At 39.4% G+C, this 25,749-nt stretch overlaps 1 protein-coding gene across 2 annotated transcripts in view; it reads right to left on the bottom strand.

The window, feature by feature from the left end:
* Nucleotides 1–25,749, bottom strand: part of cpne5a (copine Va) — a 76,612-nt gene that overhangs the window by 25,065 nt on the left and 25,798 nt on the right. The window contains exons 6-10 of one of the 2 annotated variants that reach the window (XM_034877249.1): nt 22,785–22,799; nt 22,558–22,634; nt 6,600–6,663; nt 2,196–2,299; nt 1,871–1,975 (exon numbers count right to left, since the gene is read on the bottom strand). In XM_034877249.1, coding sequence (XP_034733140.1) covers nt 1,871–1,975; nt 2,196–2,299; nt 6,600–6,663; nt 22,558–22,634; nt 22,785–22,799 — 365 coding nt within the window. The remainder of the gene's footprint in view (nt 1–1,870; nt 1,976–2,195; nt 2,300–6,599; nt 6,664–22,557; nt 22,635–22,784; nt 22,800–25,749) is intronic. The other variant, XM_034877250.1, reaches the window with a different exon arrangement.

Here is a 25,749-nt window from a genome sequence, read left to right as displayed (position 1 = left end):
AGGCTAAATTAAATCAAAAAGAGACTGCTCTGTGTTTGAAGATGCAAACATCTTTCTATGAAGAATTAAAATACATTAGCTAATGACAAATCCTTCAAACTAGACTGTTAACCTAGACTGAGTTCAATACATACACATTCACACAGCTTGGTTTCTTCGGTCGTGCATCAAAAAGCAAAAGTAAAACCAACCCACTCTTAGATTTTAATGAATTGTTTACTAGTGTGTTTGTGTTCTCTCAAAAGAGAGTTTGAGGTTGGTAGAGTTGACAGAAGTTTGGGTAAAACATTTGCCTGCACATGTCAAAGATAGAAAACTAACCTCTTGGGAGGAAGTATATTTTGCAAGTTTCCAAAATAAGTTGAAAGGCAAGAAACCAAATAGGTAAGCCTGAGATCATACACTGAGAATAAGGAAAGCACTTCCTCTTTTCTTCTTTATCTGATGGAAAGATCAGTGGCCTACCCCCCTCCTTCCATCAGTTGCTGTCAACCATATGTGTCTGGGTCCAGGGGGAGGCAGGGCGATGGAGGGCTGCCCTTATATCCCGACCTGAACTCATTCTGTCTGTACTTAACGTATTTCCCCTCCTACAACAAACGTGTGACCCATGTAGTGCAGAGAGAGATAAGGCAAGAATTGTACTCTGAATCTGTAACCAAACCAGTTCTCACTTTAAACACTGAAACAACTTATAACACAGCCAGAGTTCAGAGTTGGAGAAAAATCTAATCTTTTTTGTACTTTTGACAAAAAACGAATGTGTTTCAACAGTCGGGGCAGATGTTTCCCCAGTGATGTCAGTCAACATCATTTTTCTCTAATGTAATTTTCTTGCAATTAGTTAATGATCCGGGGCAAAAGAGGTACTACAACACGATCAAATCTACTGGTGAAGATACAGAGAATTAGTTCCTGGATCTTATTTTGGTTCCTGCATCCACTGCACATTTGAGTGTAAATTGAATATCTGTTCACTAATAAAGCAAGAAACCTACGAGAAATTGGACAGATTCATATGGGCTCAAAGAAATTCAAAGCCTTTAGAATTACTGTGCATACTGTATATACTGTGGGTAAAAAAGGAGGCCAACAGCAATTATTACAAAGCTGTTATATTTTAAATATATCTTCAATTTGATTTGCTGAGAAGTAGCGGATCAACAGAATGAATATGGCAGTTTTTCTCTGCTGTGTAGATCTTGGAAATAGTGTATGTTAAAAAAAGCAAACTTCAAATATTTTACACGAAATGTCAGGGAGACCCAAAAACACTGAATCCTCATAAGGGAATCCAGCTTCTTTCATGTGTCCTCTCCATCTGTCTGACCCAATTAGCTTCTCCAGGCAGGTGAGCAGAGATGGGATCGGAGGGTAGAACCTCGCTTGACACCCAGCGTGGTGGAGCGAGCCACACACACACACACACACACACACACACAGGTGTACCAGCCACCTGTCAACAGCTATAGAACGATGAGTACACACACTCTTACTACCCCCTATCACTTTTCTTTCTCTCTCCTATTTCATATTTTCCTCCTCAACTCCCTGCTCCTCAGGTGTCCTGCAGGACTGAAGAGATTAGATATGAAATGAGATGTCACTGAAGCAGCTAATCAGAAAACTTAAAATGCTCTGAAATGCTAGTTTTGGGTAGCAGGTAGTCACAGACAGGCCTGTAGTAATTCTCTAGTACAGCAGCAGATAAAATAACAGTAGACAAATCAATGGTGTCTAAATCTGACGCACCCAACCATTTTGAAATAAGTACACAGCATGTTGAAATGCTGCGTGTCTTTGATTTTCACTCCATCTGAGTATGTGTGAGTGTGCAGAAATCTTTATTGTGCATCCTCATTCACCTTACCTTTCATAGTCTCCATTGCAAAGCGCTCTGACAGGGATGGAGAAGGGCTGCCACACAGGGTTCAGCGTGTTCTTCACCACTTCGGTCTTGTGGCAAATGGTAAACCTGGAGACACAGGTCAACAGAGATTTAATATCCTAAAAGACACAGCTTTAAAAAAGACGTTAATAAAATATTCCTGCTATGCTTTTCTTCAAGATCATGTCTGCATGCATTCCGCTCTATGCGGCTGAGTTCAGGGGATTTCAATCTAATTTTCTCGACCTTGGGTCACTTTATCTATGACAGTCCCCGACTGGAAAGCAGATTCAAGAGACACACTCACGTGCCATCCTCGTTGCTTCTGTAGAAGACCATAAAGGGGTCTGACTTTCCAAAGAAGTCCTTTTTATCTAGTTTGTTGGCACAGAATTGCATGGTGGCATAATCCTTTAGAAAAAAAGGAAAACAAAGAATTAGAGAAATGAAAAGACAAAAAAGTAAAGGACATTGTAAATCCATGCTTCTGCCTCTGTCTGGCTCCTGTAGTTTGTTTATACATGCTGTGTGCCAAGATATAAAAGCACAGAAGCACCAAATAAAAGCAAAGTGCTGACGGAATCCTAATAAGAGCTGAGCAAAATCAGCCAGTGGGTGCTTGTTTCCAAAACCAGCAAATGCATTTATTAACATTTCTTTCTCCTCCTGCATCACAAAAGTGTATGAGATAAGGGGTATCAAATTGATAATACCTTTTTGGGCTGCATATAATCATAGTATAGTAGTAATCAACAGTATGACAGACCATGCAGAGGCAGAAATGGATTCTAAAACCCTCCATATGGAGAAGGAGGTGGTGGGGGGCTGTGTACAGAAGCATATGGAGAGTGTGAGTGCAGCTAATGATACATTACAAAAGCTAGTATTAGCATAATTATACTCATTTTGGCAGCATTTCTGTGTGCACTGCCATTACAAGGACAATGAACATGCCCCATAATGCTCTTGGCTCCAGATAAGTCTCCCTGTGGTCAAGGTATTAGGCTGCATTGTATGATGATGAGACATAGTGGGCACAGATTGGAAAAGTAAATGTCCACATCAGAAGAAACTCTGCTGTGTCCTCCATAATTGACAGCTTTTATCTCAATGCTGTATAACGTTTTACATAACTTCCATGTAGCATATGCCAGTCGATTGACTAATCACCATACTTTGAAGAATGAGTTGAGAACCAGAATACATTTAGAGCCTTTAACTGGCGGACAGAAGAGCTGTTTAACCTTGCTGGGCTTTAAGGTTTTGAAGTGCAGCTATTAGATCTGAATCAGCATGGTGCTGGGCCGGGCCTTCATCGATTGCTTTGACCCACATAAGTGTGGTGCACTCTGCCTCTGACCCGCTTCTCACTAACCCCAATCAAATCACTTTATGCCTTGGACAGGACACAGACCAGCTTCTGAGGCAACCAGAATGTGATTGATGTGACTACATAGATATTTAGTAAAAACTCCTGAAAACTGAGCTTATTAAAGCAGGACTGTCTGATCTCTCTCTCTCTATCAATTTCTACAATATAGGTAGAGACCTCTCTTTCCAATTTGTGTAGCTGGATACAGATCAGCCAAGTTCTAGAGACATCCACTTTGCAGTTTGTACCTTAAGTGTGTGAAGTTCATCAAGGGGGTGGATTTTCCCCTTGTTTTTGCTAAGGTCAGTTATCCAAGTCCTTAAAAACACAGGCAACCTATAACTGTCCTGCTCAACTCTGACACGGCCTCTACAATTACCCTATCATAGCAACACAGTGCCTTAAGCCTTCATTAGGCACACATAACACATACCCACTTTGGTGCCTAGCAGTGTTCTCTCTCATTAAGTGGGGGAAAAGGCAGAACATTCATTTCAGCCACTGAGGTTTAAGAGCAGCAGGGGAATACAGAGCGTAGTCTGCAACCTTCTGTCCTATTTTCTGCTCCTCCAAGATAGCGCTGCATGGGGTAAGTGAGCAATCCACACAGTCACATTCATAAAGTGGGACTGGTCTTTCATAGGAATACAAAACAATGCAGACAATACCCGTGACCTCTTCGGGATAGCACACTGTAGTGAATCACCAAATGAATTAGGAGCGAGAGGATTACATCAATCATAACACATTTCATCTGGATGTTTCAGGCATCGCTCCATTCATTTGGGTGTCTGTCTATTAAGACCATAAGACTCAGGCAAAAGATTTTGTCAATGTGAGGAGCGGTTTTACATGTGCAAAAAAGGAACAAAAAAGTGTAAGTGATAAACTGAAAAATATTTGCTTGAGGGAAATATGTCATAAAAATATCAATGGCAATTGGGCCTATTGGTGATTATAGGAATGGTTATGATGATTGAATGGTAACCTGGTGATTTTTAAACTGTACATACAGTACACTGGAGAGAAAGACATGAAAAACCTATGTATGTGTTTTAGTGCTGTCAGTTATATACGTTATTAACGACGTTGACGCAAACCCATTTTGACAGCGTCAATTTTTTAATCGCGAGATTAAAGTTCTTTTTGGCCTAGCAAACTTTGCAGTTTTTTTCACATGCTTTATGCTTTTGCCAGAACTAGTAACGTTAGAAAAACTTCAACAACGTACTTCTTCTAGCAAGACCAGAAACAAAACAACAACCATGCCGCACAATTGTTTGGGCTTGCAAGCTGGCCATAGAGTAGTAATGTAAGATTCTGAATGGAAAGTTACTTTTTAAAAGTTGCCGAATGGTTCCATTGACGAGACCAAAGTGATCCGTGTGTTTTTTCGAGAACTGAGCTATCATCGCAGCACGTCCAGTCTGAAATACCACTTGATGGCCAAGCACGTATTTTTCACCCTTTTTCTTGATGGACAGTGTTACATTGTGTGAGAGATTATTTGCTCCAAGTGTGAATGACTGCTCCAAGTGAGAATGTTACGTGTGAAATTGAACATTACAGTAGTCTATATGCCAGTGTTGTTTTCAATAAAAACATTTGCACAAAGCAAGCCGTTCCCTTTACCATGTTGATAAGAGCATTAAAATGAGTAAAAAATCATGGGACAAAAAGAAATCAAGGGGCATTAAAAATAGATAAAAATGTGCAATTAATTGCAGTTAAATACTTCAATCCTTTGAAAGCAATAATATCTAGTATAAGAACTACACCTTATTTGAACAGGCAGAAATAAAACACTGTGGTTAATTGTAAAGTGTTCCCTGCTTTACTTACTAAAACAGCCAAAGCTGCCGCTGGACTATGAGAAAGATCTGAGAGAGAGCCAGCCACTGCTCAGCATGTCATGTGCCAGAGTTAACAACAAACAAGAGAAAGCCTTTGATCCATGCAGGCTGCTGCTCTGTCTAATGATACCTGGCATTTCCACCAGGAAGGGGAGAGCCAAGCCGCTTCTTAGTTAAGAGTCCCTGCAGAACTTCCCTAGTTGATTCCCACTCTGCTGGTTTCAGTTTCCCCGCACAGGAGTTGCAGTGTTTACCTCAGGCGAAGCAGCAACTTGGCTACCTCCATTTATTGGTCACAGGCGGATTATAGAATAAACACCATCCAGATGGATGGAAACAATTTCAAACTGTTATGATGCACAGGTGTGGGACTTGTACTGACAGCAGGGTCTTCAGATAATTCAACTATAATATGCCTTTTCTCTCAGTTCCCTTTTCTTTACTCAAACATGAGGTATTTCCGTTCAAATGATGTGTAAACAGGGCAGGTCTGGAGTGACATGTCAAGTCTGTATCTCTCTAACTGAGTCTGGGAGAAAGGAAACGGTCATTTATACCAGTCATGATCATTTGCATTGAAGTGGTGCTTTGCAGTGATCATGCTTAATTTTATCATTGCAGATCCACTGCACCTGATGACTCACAGCAGCCCTTCAATGGCTGTGCTGGCTTCAATCCAGCAAGAGACAAATCAGTATTGTTTATCTTGGCAGTTTTATTATCAGCATGGCTTATCTGTCTCACTCTAATCGGGGACTGTTTATTTGTCAGGAAATAAATGGTGCTATTGGTAAAACTTCCTCAAAGTCTGTTACAACAACTGTAAAACCAGGTGCTTTTTACGCAACACGCATGACTGGAAGTCACAAAGCTTTGGACAATTAAATGCGTACATTCATTAGGATACAATAAAAACATTCATACAGCTCAATGGCTTGCTTTATAGCCTCAGAGGGAGGCCAGTTGTTCTGGCCAATAAGTCCTGCTACTTTGCCGCACTGGCAGCAGTATAATGTGATTATTTACTATCTCCATTTAGCAGTGCAGAGAGAAAGCCAATGGGCATTAGTAGACACAGGTTATTAACACAGATTCATGAATTAACACACCGCACACAGGAGGAAAAGGCAGGTTTTAGTGATTGGATTGAAGGCCAGCTCATTAAATAGCCATTCAAACTCACAGCATATTCACTATGTACACAATTTTAAAATGACCAAAGTAATGGCAAAGAGGCATGGCATATCCTGCTGGTTTAATGGGGGCAGTTATGACACAATATATCTAACTGAAGCCAAGGCTATTAAACAAGCCACTTCACTTCAGCAGGTTTGTGAATATTGCCATATTTATTATGACATGACATGACATTAATGCAGCGTTGTTAAAGGGCCTTTCTTCAAATTAGATAATTGGACATTGCCAAACATTTATCATGAAACCTACAGTGTAAGCAAATAAATAAGTTAAAGCTGTTAAGACTTACTCTGCAGTTTCCTAGCTCCTCGGCAGACAAGATAATGGTCCCACATTTCTTTCCAGGTATGCCACTGTGAAAAAAAAAGTGTGAAATAATTTACTCTTACAACAAAGATTGTTCACAGCACAACATTAAAGTTCCACGCGATCATTTTGTTTGTGGCTTGAATGGCACTGAGAGGCACTGTGTCACCTCCTGTATGCTATAATCACAAGAAAGTATACATACACACATGCTGATACTACAGGTGTTTTCTTACGTTATTTGCTTGATTCTATAACGCATTACATAATCTCTAACTGAATCAAAAACAAGTTATTAATATTGGTTCTTCATTTTTTGATGACAAAGTGGAACCAAACTGCCAAGACACAAATCTTTGATCCTTGTTTCCCAACATTACACTTGGCTTTTAAAGCTCTGCAGGTCTGCAGTTGTTTTTACAGCCAATTCCCGCTCCAGCAGAAGATCAAGGCATATTGTAGCACAAGATAGGTTCCATGTAAATGTGTGTCTGTGTTTCACCTATTTCGTAGCATGCCTACCCAATAAGGCTAACAAAAATAGAGACAGAGGGTGCCCGGATAGCTCAGTTGGCAGAGCAGGCACCCATATGGTTTACACCTCAATGCTCTTTTTCAGCTGTCCTGTCAACAAAGGCTTAAAATGGCCATACAAATTATCTTTAAAAAATAGAGATAGCGCTTCCCCCAGGTTGTACTAAATGTTTTATAGTATAAATGTTTTTAAAGCGGAACAAAATGGGATCTCTTTAACTCTCTGCATCCACTAAAGCTGTACCAAGAACCAGAGCCCATTCCACCCAACACAGACCAAAACACCAAATCTACTTGCATCATACAGGAGCACTCCAGCTGCTGACACTCTTGTCATCTTTTCAGATAAAGAAGGAAATTACATGGGAGTCCTTCAGCGGTCTTAGCTGGAGAGCAATCATTAGAAGGTCAAACCTGCTGCAGATCCTCTTCAAGCTGTGACAGTTGATCTGACTGGCAGTAATTCTGCATCGCATATTGCTAAATGGAAGGCATCATTTGACTACAGCAGCAGAAGCTTGCATTATTTACAAATACAGTCACGCACAAACCTGCAAGGGCTCAACAAACAGTGCTGTGTATGCCAGCGGACCTATCAAGAGATGTAACATGTTTTCCTGGCTCGTGGAGAAAGTGTTGAAGTGTTTTTAAGAGCTGTGGTACGGGGTCCTTCCATTAACCTTTACTGGCCTCTCTCTGGTTTCCCAGGCCCATATTAAATGCATCTATAAAAGTAACTGTATGATGTATCACCTTTGATCAATACCTTAATATAAATCCACCGATTAAAAGCATCCAACTGGAATTGCTGCATACCCCTGTGTGCAAGATGACTTTCCTACTCAGCCTTTAATGAGGCAAAATGTAAAATGAAGCCATCTTACTCTGAGAGGTCAGGCCCACTTCATTCCAAGGCTCTATCAACAAGCTCCATGGATACCAATCTCAAGGTGAATTAACTGTCCTTGAATTATTGATGTTTCACTCTAAATCACCACTGTGCAGTTTGATGATGCCTCAAAGAGCCAGTAAAGTCCTCACCAATGAGGATAGTAAACACTGCACACTCCACAAGTCAAATGATCTCCCTGGGTTCACGATTAGACCAATACTCCTTTCAAACTGGGAAATGAGACCAAGTGGTTGGTAAAATATCAGCTCCAGACACGTTTAGATGCACCACCCTGCTCTAATCTCTGCTGCTGAGACGAGAGCAGGTACCAAAAGGGCAATGGTCTTTTAAATTAAGCATGCATTATTAAGTGCGATAGTTTCCCCTACAATGACTAGTTAACTTGCAGAGCAAACAAGCACAGAGTGGATAAATACAGTTCCTGCCATTTATCTGTGGCACAAGAGTTCTTTTTTCATTGCACAGACTTCCAATTTCTCTGCTAGTTCTAAAACCTTTTGAACTGAAATGTGACTGCTGGTGATATGGAGTGTCCTGCATTAAGATGCCTCCAGCACTCATTCAATGATGCTTCCTCAGTGGGAAAAGGCTTTGATGATGAAATTATGTGAAATGGGTTGCTTTGGCCCTCCTTGCTGTACTATCTGCATGTGAACAATGCCTCCAGTCAGACTGCTGTCCAGTCAGGAACTGACAGGCTTTAATCAGTTGGTCATGTAAATGTGTGTTGGATTTTTTTTCCCACAGATTCTGCTGCTGCTTAAACATTTAAATAACAACAACCAAACACCAATAGGATGTTGTGATGTTTACCAGCCGGGCAATCCCCAGCTAACCAACCCATGTCAACAAACTGATCTGACAGCATCAGTGTTTTAGAATGCATTATTAAGCATATATCTACAAACAATACTACATCTACACAACAAATTGATTGATTGATTGATATTTTTATTCACGTGTCATGCCATTAAGTAGCCCATCCTGCACAGAATTACATGACACCTAGTACAACAGTAATTAAAGGTGCTCTAAGCGATGTTGAGAGATGGCACTTCTTGTTGACATTCAAAGTATTTTGAAACAAAATGAGGCTAGCTCGCCCCACTCTCTTCCTCATCCCCTCCCTTCTGTGCACTAACCCCCCCTCCCCCCACCTCCAAATCCTTCTTATCGGTTATTGGCTGGAAAGCTGGAATTTGGTTTATTTGGTGGGGCAAGTTGGCCAGTTTGTTTTTGTTGCCATGTGTTTAGCCTGGGCTGTCTACAGAGACCGCCTTTTATTTAACAGTGTGTTCAGGGGACAGCCAGCTCGCTGATAGTGAGGAGGTGTTTGCTGTAAGTGACAAAAAATGTTGTAGCCTAAAAAGTGTGTGATATTGCATAGAACCCCTTTAATTCCAATGTCCACACACAACATTCTCCATTTAGCAAAAATAAAGAACAAATAAAACATACCACAGCAGCCACAACACAACAGTGCAACCCACACATGTCTAACTAGTGCCAAACACCTCATACACAAAACAAAACCACAAACCACATAAAAAGGAATGTCATTTACAGAAAGAGAATCATTAATACAAAGAAATAATCCTTTTAGCCCATGCTTGTAATCTTCTAATGAAAAATGTTTCATGTTTGAACAACCAAACTAACAAATCTATATCCTGGCTGATCTCTTATACTTCAACTTTTTTGAATAATTGCAATCTTAAATCATGATAATATGGACAATACAAAGCCAGATGAACTTAATTTTTATATCATTGAGATCACACAAATTGATAGTCAAGGGCATTGTTCATTTTAAGTTGGTCAAGGTTGTTAGTAATTAGTTATTTGTTTGCCTTGCTCTACTTCATTTCCCTCTGTACTTATTACGTAGCACACTTAACGAGCGGGGGGGCAGGTCAAAGGGGAGATTTAAAAGGGGTGCTTTTCCCTTTATCTGCAAAAAAACTCCCCAAATACTATTAAACTATACTATTACAAAATCATAGTTTGTTTATATCAACTAAGATTGGTTTCTTGACACTACGCAATGCATGCTGGGTAGTAAGCATGACTCAGGTATATACATCGTTGTTCGCTCGTTCCCTCGGCCCTCAGAGGATCACTCTTACAGTAGTCCAATTGATTATCACAGTTTTGGACGTGACTGCATGTTAAACCATTATTGAAATTAATTGCTTGACCCTCTGAGCTTTCCTCTACCCCCACTATCAGGCAAGAAGTTCCACTCAAACACAAAAATATTTAAATCTAATGGGCATATTGCATGAAATTTACTAATCAAATGAATGCTACCCAAAGCAGGATCCCTTTCCATATTGGCATACACCTTAAATTTTCATAAATTGTCACATTTAACAATGAATACTCCAAATGTTGAGCCACACCAAGGAAGGCTGTAAGAATAGCGCAATCATAACCCTTTCATACTGTGCCAGTGATACAGGGTCTATATTTGACAATGTCAAACAACAGATAACATAAATGTTTTTCTTTCTATCAAACAGAGATTAGCTTCCGCTGTATGATGTCACATACATTCATAAGTGAAATAACTGCCCAACAACTTTAAATGCCTTCGAGCATCATGGTGACCATCCACAATGTGAAATAGAAGAACATTTCACAACATTAAACATTAAAATTAACATTAAACATTAACTATATGATTGGTTAGAATTTAAAAAATGTATCTCTTTAGTTTAAAGCTGCAGGACCCTCCGATCTCCTCACGTGCCGACGTGAGATTTTACAGGCTGAATGACCGGGTGCATTACAGGTTTATTTGAAAAACAGCAATTTGAGCACTTATGCTATTACATGTGTTTACAGTTTAGAGGAACAACAGTAAAGAACATTGTGCAGAAGCAATAACAACATCTAAATTCAGAGAATGAGGTGCAGTCAAGTGAACGGAATTTTGATAAGGTGGTCTTGTTCAGAGAAGACTGATGACGGTCTGTTATCGTCCATGGCTTCTGTGCTTCCAGTGAATGAATAATGTAATATGATAAAGGCTTTAAGGCTTCCAGCATCTGCAGGTGAGTAGTGCCTGCACCAACCCCCTGCTAAGTACAGTAGCTAGTTAGATAGTTATCACCATTCACAATTCTCCATAATTAATACAGTCACTTACAGGCTTCCCTTGGCACTGAACAGAGAGCATGCCATATGGTCCTGACCAATCCAATGCCATCATGTGATGTGTCATGGTGTTGCCTGAAAATCTCAGTGGGCATAATGTTTACAGTCAGCTTAGCATTGTGTCACTGAGGCTACCTCCTTTACTGTCTCTCCAATTTAACAGCAACCCAGAGTATCAAACTAAACTTAATGAAGATAACAAATAAGTGAAACTGGGTCTTGAAGCAGTGTGGCTTTCGTTGCACAGAAATAAGTAAGAAGGAAGAAGGGCTGTCATGATCTTAGCTCGCACTGAAACAGAGTTAGCCACAGCTGCCTTGACAGATGCCCTGCTTGATCAACTGAATGGAAAGAGATCAAGCAGCATATTTCAGCATCACTACATTCACTTGGCCAAATTTTCTGATACTGCTGTTCTGCAGAATACAAATGAGAATATCTCTTTTCCCTTGGAAAACATATTTGAGTCATGTATTCTTCTAAAAAACAAGATCATTGTGCACGACAAATTATATTATGGATGTTCAGTCTCAATGTATGGCCTCTATAATTTCCCATCTAGAGGCAGTTGCTGTCGTAAAATGGTGATTGACAATGCCTGTATTCTCCATTACCTATCAGTGTGGAGGTGGGGTGGCTGGATGTTGGTGAGATTAAAGTCCAAAGAGGGAGAAGGAAGCAATTGTTGATGCTGTTCACATTAGGTCATTAGGATGAGGAATGGTCTTGATATTTAACAACGTTGCAACGTGTCATGCATATGAAAGAGAGAGAAAGTGGGGGAGGGTTATCTACCCAACAATATGAGTGAGAGCCCAAGAAGAAGAAAATGTGTTTTTTTCACACTGCAGCTGTTGCAGGTTGGGTTTTTCTTTAACTGTCTATGGTTGGGTCCACATCTTTTTCTTCCCAAAAAATGACTGCAGTGTTATCAAGCTAAGAAGATTGTTACTTTGCAATTTCACACATGAGGATAAGCAAATCAAAACATATTATTTGGGAAGGTAGAGTGTAACAAGAATCATTTTCACTGCACGAAACAATAGCTTCAGTGAGATTGAAATGGTTAGTGAATCCAATGAATATATCTGGTTCACAAGAGGATATGAGTAAATGAACAAATCTAACTGGTTTCAGTCCGAGATCAAAAGAGGTAAAGGCAACAGATAATCTGGCTTTGTGCCACTATAAATGTTTGTGGCAGTGGGCAGATCGTAGTTGAACAGAATTAGACAAGGTTGCCAAAACTCTGTGTGGGTTCAAATGGGATTATATCCCTAACGCGCTTGATCTTTATACACCGATAATCATCCAAAATCCCTCACCACACCAGGATTTTTTTTAAAAGAGGATTAAAAGTGCACTGGCTAATTCAAAAGGGCACAAAAATACCTAACTTTAGTTCTTAGATAGAAAAAAGAGAGCTACATGGTCCTGGAAGAAGAGCTGGTGTTTGTGTTAGCAGGTAGCTTTAGGCAACCTGTGCTAAACTCTTTGAAGCTTTGTTAGAATGAGCACAAGGAAAGTAAACAGGGTTGAAAAATGTGGTGCAGAAAATGTCAAATGGATTTACAAAACAACTGAGGGGCAAAAGATGAAACCACATAGTCACCAACAGGCCATCCTTTTTCTTCTTTTGGGTGCTTTTCAGTGGATACCTCAGGTCCCCCACTGATGCAAAATGAGCATTATCACAATCTCAGTGAATGAAAATACTCCTGTTATTTATGGGCATTCTAATTGCCCTTATGTAGTTATGAACACTAAATATGAAATACGATTACATTTTGATTGCATTCCATTGTAGTATTGCTGTAATGACACTGTTGACGTTTTGATTATCTAATTTTGATTTATTGTGATTCTAAACAAATGAGGCATTCATCAACCACCTGCAAGCTAATAACTAATTGTTTCGTCAAATGAAAGAGGATTAGGAGAAGCTGTCAATCAAAAAGAATATCTCTCTCACTCACTTACTTTCTCTCTCAACAAAAACTACTCAAAAAGCATGAGAAAGACAGTTCACTTCCTCCCTTGTGCTCTCTCCTGCCAACAAGAAAAACCTTCTCTAGAGGACATAACAAGGCCATTTCAATTTCCACCGGCAAGAACAGAACATCCCCCTCTATCGAGGCCAAGAGATGCCCAATTCTCTTTGTTAATGTGGTATTACACATATGATGTAAGTCACACTATATCCCACTCCCCCCTCTGGCTGCTTGACATTAAAGCACAGCTGATTCTTTTCTCCCATATGCCCGCTGTGTCACAAGGCCACGCTACTTTTGGCCCCCTCACCTAATGCTGGGCGGCAAGTAATGGAATTCATACCAAGTTACACCGGGTCGCCCTGACCTCATCTGTGGCGGTCACTGCTGACTATAGATTGCAATCTGCTTGCCAACAGATCGTTTTCGGCTACTGAATAGATTAACAACATGGGAGCGTTAAACTGGGGCAGCAGAGCACTCGTTCAGCGGCTCCCGAGGCGCTTTCTCACCTTTACATCAGATGGCGGCCTGTGGGCATGAGAGAAATTAACACTGTCTGCTCTAAGTGGAAAACAAAGCAGCTAAGTTTATCAGAAGAGTAACAACCTCTGCTGCCCTTGCACTTGAGGCCTCCATTATTAGTGTGGACAAAAATCTATAACCCTATTTTCCACAGAGCTTTAAAAACAAAGACCTTTAACAACATTAAATGAATTGTTTCTTTTTATGATGGAAAAGATGTGGGAATTTTAGATTTGTGTGATGCCAAAAATCTTTGAAGAGTCAGAAACATTAACACAGCAATTCACCTCAATGCCAAAGTGAGAAGGCAAAGGTGAATAACTTAAAATGAGCTGGGCTGCTGAAGGAGGCGGCTTATTGCCTCTTTTGAAAAAAGAATGGAAGCTACAAAAAAAGATTCTTGTAGAATCAGCAAGGTTGGGGTTTTCCTCGCCCAAGCAGAATTATACATTGTTAGAGAGGGACCCTTGTTAGTGTTCAGCCTTGGAGCTAAAATTGGCATTTAGCAACGCAGCAAAATGTTCTAATTGTTTGTAATGTCCTGAGGCAGAGGATGCTCTCTGTGAAGAAAAAAGGTTCTCTCAGGTCCAATTCAGTGGCTGGTTCAGATGAGTTTTATTCACTGCGCAGCAGAAAGAGAAGCTCACAAGAAGCAGTAGGGTCAAGGTTTTATACAAGGTTACAGGAGCAACAGAATAATAAGCTGAGAAGACCTTCACTCACAAAATGATCTTCGTAGAATTGCATAGACCTACGTATTGTATATCATCTGCGACAAATGATTAAAAAAACAGTCCTTTGTTGAATGAGGTGTGAGCCAGCATTAACTGGCTCTAAACATAAGGTCTCACTCACACTGACCAAGGTAAAAGGCTTTGTTTCAACACTAAGCTAGACAAAAGGCAGACAGACTTAATAAAAAAACAAGAGACACTAAAAGTATGTTAATCAGAGAAAATAATAGGAACTGGAAAACAAGAACAGGAAAGAGGATACCAGGATAAAAAAAAGAAGAAGAAAAACATTTTTTTCTACAACAGTAGGCCTTTACCTTCCAGATGAGTAATACAGGAAAACACAGAGCTAGACAGGCGTTTCAAGAAAACCTAGATTAAGGACTTTTATTTTCACCAAAACATGAACTCCTCTCTTTCCTTAAATCTGCAGCATTTGTTTCCATCTCAGTGAAACTGCCGCTGAATAGCCCATAGTCAATCAGCCAGTCTAAAAAGATGTATTTTAGAAACTGTATTTTGTCTCCGTACTATAAGGTCTTTGTGGTTGATTTCTAAACCCCTCCACTATGCAAAGACGGTCCAATCATAGCTCAGCAATAGTAACTAGGCATGGCAGGCTGGTCAGACATTGGATATCTGTTCTGATGATGGAGCGATGTGCATTGGGCTGTAGTATGACTGATACTGGATGGTGGTGTCTTTTTGTTGGTCAGTCTGCTCCAACTTTTCTGCATTTATTAGAATGTCCGGCTGACTAACCGGAGGTTTCAAGTAAAGAAGTACAAATACTTTGTTACCGAACTTAAGTAGACATGTTGGGTCTTTACTTGAGTACTTATTTTACAGCAGACTGTTTACTTCTACTCCTTAAATTTTAACGCATTTCTTTGTACTTTCTACACTTTACATTTTAAAAATAGTTTTTTTACTCCTATTTTGATTTGGCTTGTTTTCATTCCGGCTGTCATCGTTAAAAAAACAACAACAACAGCACAAAAACAAAGACCTATCTAGATAAATCATGCCATCCGGATAGAGTGAAATGGATTGTGGTTGGATGAGAAGTGTAAACATATACCATTCCGACTACCCATTGCTTTGTACGCGATCCATTGCACCTGCACATGACACAAATCACGTCACACTCCAGCAAGGAAATAGCAGACGTGTGTAGCCTAGTATGAAGATGTCCGTGGCAGAGACTCAAAAGAACTCAAGCGAAATATCCCAAACAAGCACCAGCGAGGAGGTTGGTAGCCAGGCAGACCAGCCAATCCTTCTACATCCCTGGCAGTACCTGGAAGAATTTTCAGAAATGGTTGGATGCAAAAACAACTCCTTCTTAATGCGTTGCAATCTCTGTGCACCCAAGTAAAACGGGGTAATTGTTTCAAAACTCGCCTTCTAATTTGAAAAAACACATTGATATTATTTTTTCCCCTTACATTACTTTTATACTTTAAGTAGTTTTGAAACCAGTACTTTTAAACTCTAGCATCTATAACTCTTCCTGAGTGATAAATGTGAATACTTTTGACACCTCTTTTACGGATGATAGTAGCTTAAGCAAGCGGTATATAAGACAGAGAGTTAGCATATGATTAACTGGCAGCATTAGTTTGTGGGGTTACCAGTTATGTTTAAAAAAATTCCTTATTCACAACCAGCACAAGTTTGGTGCTAGATGCCTTTTGAGTTAAGGGGGACATAAGTGGCACTGTACTGCTCTTCATTGGATTTGGGGACATTTACACTCCAGCAACTCCAGCCACCGCTAGCCGAGACAGCGTTGCATTTGCCAAACACATCAGATGTATGTGACATGTGCCAATGGAAAGGCATTGCAACCGTGACTAAGAGAGGCAGGGCTCACCATACGGAGCAAACTTCATTCATAGTTCAGTGAAATGTTTCTCTAACATCCGGTAAGGAGTATTAGTACTGTTAATAATATTGTTCTACTTTTTCATCACAGTGCTGATGACAAAGTGAGGGTTTTTAGCACAATTAAATACAATTAAAATCATTATTTTGTTCTTTATCCACTGATGGACTGTGAGCTGCATAAACATTAGACCGAAGAGAAAATAGAATAACCAGAGTTGAACTAACACCTCTGACTCAGTGTCAACAAATAAACATGGTAGGTTTCATAGACATGGTATTTATTGCATTGCTGTTGTGTTAGATTTCATTACATTATACTACTGTTGCTGTATTCAATAACTAGTCTTAAACTCAATTATAGGGAGCAAAAAGAATAGTTAGAGATATATGAGCGCAGATTCACAGGTGAAATGTCTAGTCTACACAGTAGACACATGTAGACACAGAGATGAGAGCTTGAGGGAGTACGATAGAATAATTCAAATTCAAGTCTGTACTAAAATAACAATGGTTTATTTTATGCATCCTTGTGTTTCAGAGCTGACAACAGTTTTTTTAGATGTCTTAAATTCTGACTTGTTTTGGCACAAAGATAAATCAGTCAATAAAAACATGGTTGATATGATGAAAGCATAACCAAGTTTCATTATAAAAACGTTATCATTCATCACTCTGTTCACTGTTTATCATTCATCATCTGCACTGGTGTGAGCAGTTATAATTTAACGTGTGCACCAGCCAATGTGTCAATCAAATTATGTCTTCATCAAAACAAGTAAAAATCCAAAAGAAAATGTGTTAGTTTAACTGCACTTTCATCTTGTCTTTTTTTATGATTTCATTTTTGAATGCCATCCCTGGGCTTATTTAAATCTAATTTCTGCTTGGCCTTTGACTTTGAAGTTTTGCATTCAGCATTCCACTGTGGTGCAAGCTCTCTGGAGCTATGAAGACACAGTTTAACAGTTTAACAGTTTATGGTGAAGGCGTAGAAAACACAGTAACGTACTGTCACACTGATAACAGAACACATGGCATAAAATCTAAATTACATCAAACTTCCATGGGGGTTTCACATCCATGGTACATTCTAGCAGAGCATGCATTTTATTTCAAAACATCTTCTTACAAATAGTCATTTGTAGTTAATAGAGCTTTTGTAGACTTATTGTATAAGACTACAGAAACTATATTTTAGTTTATTGTATGGATGGATTATATCTTTCCTTATAACTGCAAAAGTCACAAGAATTGCACTAGAAAGTGCTTACTGTATCTTGCATCTATGTACATGCTCCTCATTAAACCCAAATTATGAACAGAAAGGATCTGTACCACTGCATCAGTTTGTGCTTTATTTCTGTCTTAATAAAAAGGCAGGTGGGGATACATACATCTGCTCAAACCTGTTATTTTCCCTAAGACAAATACGTCTGAAGAAATGTGTTCTAAAGTAAAAGGCAGAACGCTACGTTTGTCCCCATGTGCACATACAAATTCAGGAATAATTAAAGTAAACGATTGAGCCAAACGTGAGTAGCAGGTTATGTTTTTGCTTACATGAAAGAGAAAGAGTGTGAGTATATGGGAAGTGGTTAGGGTTCATTTTTAAGATAAGACTACACAAAGTAAAAGTAGGTCAATATGATATTCAACCTAGTTTTCTCAAACTTACATTCTTATCCAACTAATTTGCATTGGCATATGTGATGACCCCTCCCACTTTTGTGGGTGGCTCTTGGGTATTTTTTTAAACAGTCTGATACCCCATTTACACGTACATGGTTATTTTGAGAAACAGAAACATTTCCCTTCGTTCGTTCCCTTTGTTTTCTGAAAATGATTCTTTCTAAGAGATGGTGGAAAAATTAATTTGCATGTAAACTGAGACAAACAGAGGTTTAGGTAGCCTAGAAAGTGAAGAAGAGAGGAGAAAGTAATTGATTTGTTGCTGTGGTTGCTATTTTTGGGATTCTGAATGGCTAATTTGGGCTGGAGCTTCTTGTTGCACTGCCACTTACAGGTTTGGAATGCTCTTGATGGAATATGTACACGGATCTATGTAAACAAACACTTTTCTGAAAGCTGACAGCTATGCACGATGACATTTTTGAAAACGGAGAGGCTGAAATGTCCGTCTTTGAAAATAGGCGGCCACGTGTAAACGTTCTGCGAGGGGCAAGGTGTGGCAGGAGAATCAGCCACACCTGAATCCACTGTGCCTGATTGCTTTCCGTTTACAATTAAAGATGGCTGAAGCTCAGCTGAGGCCTGTACTACAAAGCAATATTTTGCATTAACGAGGTAACTTCAGGTGTATGGGTGGATCACTTGTTACCGGGTTCAATCGCCATGGTAACTTATGCTGTACACCTAACCTAGTTGGGAGCAGGTTATGTTGGAAATTAGAGATCAACCCGTGTAAAAGCACCGCCTACTGACGAATCAAATACTCGATTGGTAACAACGTCACCGTTCTAAGAAGAATAGCTGAAGCTTGGTGTGAAGAGAGAGAGAGAAAGAGAGAGAGAGAGAGAGGTGCGCTCATAAAAGTTAAAACAACCCCCTTAACATTCCCCGATGGGTATCTTTATGAAAGATATAGGTTTTAAGTGAATGGAATTACGTGCAGGCTGTAAAAGTACTGATTATTTAAATGGATTCTGGTGGGTTTGGTGATGGTGATTTTGCCCCCTAAAAGTAATAAATATAAAAAAATATTCAAATGTTGGCCGAGTGAGATTAACCTACAGGATTTCGTATAGGTCGGCTTCTACAGCCGTGTGTTGCCAATGCACGCATTTTAATTATGTTTTTATATTTTTTAAGTGCTCTCAGATTGCTTACCACTGTCAGGGTAGCAACTGAAATAAAAGGCTAAAGCAACAACAGATTATGGGTAGCTAAAGTGTAATTATGGTTAGATCTTGTGCCTGACTGATGGAGAAGGGATATTGTTAAGCGTTTTGATTTACGCATGTACAGCGTAGGCTATTTTTGCCAGCTTTCCTTCTGGTTTAAGAAGTAGCGACTGTATTGCGTTTTTCCTGTGAAACCGTGTCCAAGTTCATCATATTTATGTAGAAATATAGCTTATTCTTCTTATGTAAAATATGTGGTACTGGTAGAGGTTTGTGATTATTCATGCTGTGCAAAGCAGCCTCTTCTATGTGAACACACGCTCGCCGCTGGATTGGGACACCCTGGGTAGTTTAAACTAGTTGTTAGCCACCGTGGTGACACGTTTTGTAGATCCGCAAGGTTAGTTATGCTGGGTAACTGAAAGAAAACCTGGACATGTTGCTCTTGATTCGTAGTACAGGCCTCAGATCTCTCTGTCCTCACAGCCAGCAGGGTTTGTTTTGGGTTTGTTGTTTGAGTTGTGTTTTTCACACGCTCACCTTACATATAAAACTTGGCCAACAGTAACTTGCATGTCAGCCTGCATGTCAGCCTGAAGCCTTTAATAGATACCTTTTTTCTAAGCTATTCAAATCGCCTGATTGTTGGCTTGATTTTATAAACCATGTTTTAATCTTAAACATACATGTGGCACCATGACTCCTTAGGGTTAAAGGTGCCCTGCCACACGTATGTCATTACTTTGTGGTAATGTCTGAAGTTATACTATGGACTCTGAAACATTTTTCTGTAGAAAGAATGTCTTGGTTACCTTGTTTCAAGTCATTCTAGTGTGATATAGAAAGCCTGCAGGAAGACTCAGCTCAATTTGTGCCAGTTCTCTTTAATATCCAACAAGCCAAGCTGCTTCACTGTGATTGCATAAAAGCCAATGAGAGCCTGGCTATCAGTATCATTTACCCAGCGTATCTGGATGAGCTCATGAATAGTAATGAGCTTAGGTAACATGACGTGACTAGCTTTTGCCATTGGCCTGATTTCTCCGTTTATTTGTTTTCAGTGACTAGAGCAGACAGAGGAAGTAGCACTTTATTTTCACATTTACAACATAACACAAACACATATGGAGATTACATATTTTAAAAAATGCAAGTAAAAACGGTTTTGTGTAGCAGGGCACCTTTAACTGTATCTGTGGATGGCTTTAGTGACTACCATACCAATTGGCCAGTAAGCAGTGGGTATTTGTAACTGCTATTAATATGTTTTGATTCATGTTAAGACTATATATATATATATTTTTTTTTAAATGAACAATAGTTTGGAGACCCCCCTGTATTGCCTCCGAGGACCTTCTAGGAGTCCTGGACCCCCTATCAAAGATTCCTGGGCTAAAATACCCCTAAACACACTAGGTGTTTGGGAAAAAAACCTACAAACATGCACAATAGTAATTCCATTTTTTCCTAAATGTATTTTTACATTTTTAGCATACAATAACTGAACTTTGTAGGAAATATGGTTTAAGCTAACTAAATGTCACATTGAGGGTACACACTGATGTGTGTGTACCAACCATCTGGGCGCAAAACGTTTGGTCAATGTTAAAAAAATTAAAATCAGACAGAAGGGCTAAGACTCTTTGAGGTTAAAAGTTTAGAATTATGACCGGGTTCATTTTGGGAGGTATGTACTGCAGCAGTTATGGTTAACAGTATCATAAGACTAGGATAAGTCAGTAATGTGTCCTCAAAAGTACGCATTACATTAGTACACTTTTTTGTGCTGTTTGGGAGAGGGAGCAGATTGAAGGCAGACTGAGAGAGAGGGAGAGGTTTTGGAGGAAGAAAAAAATAGGAAACACAATGAGGAGAAACGGGGTCAGCCTAGAAAAAAAAGAATCTGGTAGATGGAAGGAGGGAGAATAAATAAGAGATAAAGTGTGGAAAATAGGAAAACGGCTGCTGATGTGCTTCTTAAGCAGGTCATTGGATGCTGTGTGCCTTGGGAGGGCTTGTTTAAGCATGGCTAACAGATTTCCTCAGACCCTGCTGGAGTCGTTCCCTTAAAGCTCCAGTCCAGAAAGGCACTGTCATATCAGGACACATTACAAGGAAATGGAGCACACAGCCATTAAACAACTTCTGAGCTATCGTCTATCACAGGAGGCAAGGAAAACTCCAATTCCCATGGGTGCCGTCTAGCCATTCAAACAGGACAGGGCTGAATACAACTAAACCCTTAACAGAATTTCATTAGGTACAGTAAATCAAAAAAAACCTACACTTTTCTTTTTCTTTTTTTTCCAAATTGCTACTCACTGACATAATTTGTAGGGGCAGTTAATAGCAACAAAAATGAATGTTTTCATAAGGGAGTATTTCTTCAGTTTGTGATCTGACGTCTGTAACGACAACCATATCATCGCCATCACCCTCAGCTGCAACAAAATTGGATGTTGCATCAGTTCAGAATCTCTGCGATTATCAAGGAACCCCGCTGAAGCTGCAGAATCAATACTTTTGTCCATCATGTTTGCCTGGGGCTTCTGTCTCTGATGTGGGGTGTAAAGCCTAGTTTACAGCATACCAGCGAACACTGTCTCTTGATCCTGCTCATCCTCTTATTCAGCACTGAAGGGCAGAGAGAGCTGTAATCCATCGCCACCACTCCCTGGCAGAGTTCATGGTCAACACCAAAAACCTTGTTATTCAGACAAACCCCCCGCTGCAAGGGCTACCGCGGCCTCATACTTCACATAGAGGAAAACAGGCTGCACTCCATAGTCTCGCACACAAACAAAAACTTTGTAGTTTTTTTTTTTTAAACTCTTCTTATCACTTCCCAAAAAAAAAAAAACATAACTCAAAGACTACGCATAGGTGTGTGGGTGCTAATGGCTTTAGGGTTTCATATTTCCCAATTCACGTTGAAGCGGAGTTGATAGTGCCATGTGTCACATGCTTACTTCAATCCGCTCTCCGTGCTATATCGCCTCCCTGACGACAGTAATTGCAATGAGGAAGCCCCCGGTCGTGTTCAATTACCCATTCCCATCCAAGCACAAGGGTCTAATCTTGCAGTGTAATGTATGATACAGATGGCTCTTGAAGGCAGACATATTCATCACAGCCTCATCTTTGCTGCAATGTCTAAAATCCAGCATGAGAAGCATGTCACATTTGAATGTGCTGGGAATTGGCACTAAGTTTATATTATCTGATAATATCTGAAAACTCGTGTTTGCAAAAGTAAAGGAAAAGCTTCTCCATGGCTCTGAGTGGCTCTTATTCCTGCCACACGCTACAGACACACAATAAATTAAACACTCACCCGAGAGGTTTTTCCAGACGACTGGCAGGTGAGCCCACAATCTCTCCCAGTGTACAGTAGATCTGTCCCAGGAAGTCCTGCCATGGGGAAGCGAGTTGGATGGAGAGAGAAGTAGGTTGGGGCGTTCAGGTGGATCACGGGGGGTAACAAGTAGAGTCAGTGAGGAGTTAAGCATCGGTATAAGAATTGTACAGTTATGAATTAGGACATCTGAGGCAGACACGTACGTTTAAGTCGGTAGGCTTCCAGGGTGGAGAAAGAAGAAAGGTAGAAAAAAGAAAGAAAGAGAGAGACCAGGCAGCAGCAGTGACACAACAGAGCATATCATGGAACGGAAGGCACACAACTCAAATACCAGACTGTCATCAACCAAGTGCAAGAATGAGGAGCAAAAGTGGATATGTGAAAGAGCAGATAGGCAGACTGGGAACAGCAGAGGATGAAGAGTCACAGAGGAAGAGAGAACGAAGGTGAAAGAGTATAAGACATGGAAAGCAACGACGGCAGAGAGAGAGTTTCATACAAAGAACAGGTTGTTTCCAGTAGGCCTGCACAATTTAGGGAAAAATAAGAATCACAATTGTGTTGCTTATAACTGATTTCAAAATTCTTTGCCACATATTTTGCCAAAAAACAAATTGGCAGTACCAAACCAAAGTTATTATAGTTTTTCATTTTTCATTAGTTTTGATGAGTTTCATTTTAACTTTTTGTTTTCAAATTGAGTTTAGTTTCAATTGGCTTTTAAAGTTTTTTTTTTAATGCGTAGCTTTTTTAAAAATGCTTAGCTTCTAGTTTAGGTTTTATTAGTGTTTTTTTTGTAATACAGGTTATTTGTCGGGGATTCGAAAAGATCAGAAAAAATATTGTGTAATAACTCAAAAACATCATACAATTTTTGAAATATGTATTCACAATGCGTTCAACAATAACAGGACAAATTAATACATATTTGTAGAATTTGCAGTGTTCTCTGTCCTGCTGTTGTCTCCGTCATGCTGCTGACCCTACATATCCATACATCTATGACCGTAACATTACCGGGGTTAGCTTCTGTTTCGGGGAAAGGGGGCTTGGTGGGCTCCTTTACCTTTTCAAGGTAAGCTAGGTTAGCCTTCTTTTGTTAGTTTTTCAAATGTAGGCTACTTTCAAATTCATGGGATGTTTTCCTGTAATAAACTGTCCACATGTTTCACCAGCTTCCACTTACAGGCACTTGCTTTTATGTAACACAGTCATAATCAAATAGGATTCTGCCGCTTTCTTCCAACTTTTGGTATCACCGTGAAGCCAGGCGAGGACACAGACTGTTTGTTGTGTACAAGTTTACAAGGAATGTAGGAATTGCTGGGTTTCCAGTTGGAAACTATACACGTCTACGGGAAATGTTACGGTCGGAAAGATCTAGCGTAATTTGCTCTATAATTTTGGCACTTATAGCACATTGAGCATCACCACAAGACTGTAAAAATGAATCAATCAAGAGAAGGGAGAGCATTGCAGCGCTTGGGAGCACTTTAAAACCTATTTTATACAATCTGTTTAAAACTCACAGAAGAAGGTTGTAGCATTTGTAATGCATTTGGCTCTTAAAATTAAATGAGAACCAAAGTCATTTAAAAAAAGATAATAATAATTGTGAACAGGGTGAATTGAGATCGTGATTTTATAACTATTAATTGTGCAGGCCTAGTTTCCAGACCATGCAGCACAAAATAACAATAAAAGCATCAGTGACAAAAGCATAATTAATGATTAACAATGTTGGTAGTATGCAAATCAAGTTCTGCAAATATATTCTTTGTGTGTCTGTATAGAATGAGTAGGAGTTTATTTATCAAAGCTTTTAGCATAAATGATGAGACCAACATGAATTTGCCTCAATGAGTTGTTGAATGCATGTTCTAGAATAAAAGTGCTGTCCTTTTTAGACCCTATAAATAGGTGTAAATGTAAGTGCTGTCAGTTAAACGTGTTATTAACTGGGTTATTAACTGCGTTATTAACGGTGTTATTAACTGCGTTGGCAAACGGGTTGCCCAATCTAAAGTAGAAAAGAATAATCAAGGTACATTTATGACAGATAAAAACGTGTGCTTTTTAATCAAAAATGAATTGTGATTAATTGCGAGTTAACTGACATTAATGCTATTAATCGCAATTAAATATTTTCATCGTTTGACAGCACTAAGAAATGTATATATTTTTGAAAGACTGTGTGCTGTCTTGGAATTGAAAATACAAATTGCAAACAACACCACAGATCACACAGGGAAATGTGTTGAAAAGCTTTGATAATAATCTGCAATGCTTCATATCTTCCTATCTTTTTTTAAGGTAATGAGAGTATTCAAGATGCAAATGAAACTCAGATTATTTTAGCTCTGGTGGACTAAAATACCTCATTTACATACCAAAGCAGGTAGAAGGAAGGTTAAGAAATAGAAATATGTTGGCGGATGAAGCATAATTCACTCATTATTCCAAAAATATATTTGAGCATTTAATTGCCACTAACTTTGATTTGCATGAAAATACATTTACATATTATACTGTATGTGTGTGTATACATATATACATATATATATATATATACATAAACATACACATATATACATACATACATACTTATATATATAAAGTACAGGCCAAAGGTTTGGAACCACCTTCTCATTCAATGCTGGGTTTTTTTCAGGACTATTTACATTGTTTAATTTCACTGAAGGCATCAAACTATGAATGAACACATGTGGAATTATGTACTTAACACAAAAGTGTGAAATAACTGAAAACATGTCTTATATTGTAGTTTCTTCAAAGTAGCCACCCTTTGCTTTTTTGATAGCGCTGCAAACCCTTGTTCTCCCAATGAGCGTCATGAGGTAATCAACTGAAATGGTTTTCACTTCACAGGTGTGGCTTGTCAGTGTTAATTAGTGGAATTTTATGGGGTTGGGACCATCAGTTGTGTTGTGCAGAAGTCAGGTTGATACACAGCCGACAGCCCTATTGGACAACTGTTAGAATTCATATTATGGCAAGAACCAATCAGCTAAGTAAAGAGAAACAAGTGGCCATCATTACTTTGAGAATTGACGGTCAGTCAGTCTGGAAAATTGCAAAAACTTTGAATGTGTCCCCAAGTGCAGTCACAAAAACCATCAATGGCTACAACAAAACTGGCTTCCGTAA

This window comes from Etheostoma cragini, chromosome 7, assembly GCF_013103735.1.
Source record: "Etheostoma cragini isolate CJK2018 chromosome 7, CSU_Ecrag_1.0, whole genome shotgun sequence".
Classification (NCBI taxonomy): Eukaryota; Metazoa; Chordata; class Actinopteri; order Perciformes; family Percidae; genus Etheostoma; species Etheostoma cragini.
The sequence above is the reverse complement of the archived record's forward strand: the minus strand, read 5'-3'. Positions and strand labels throughout refer to the sequence as shown.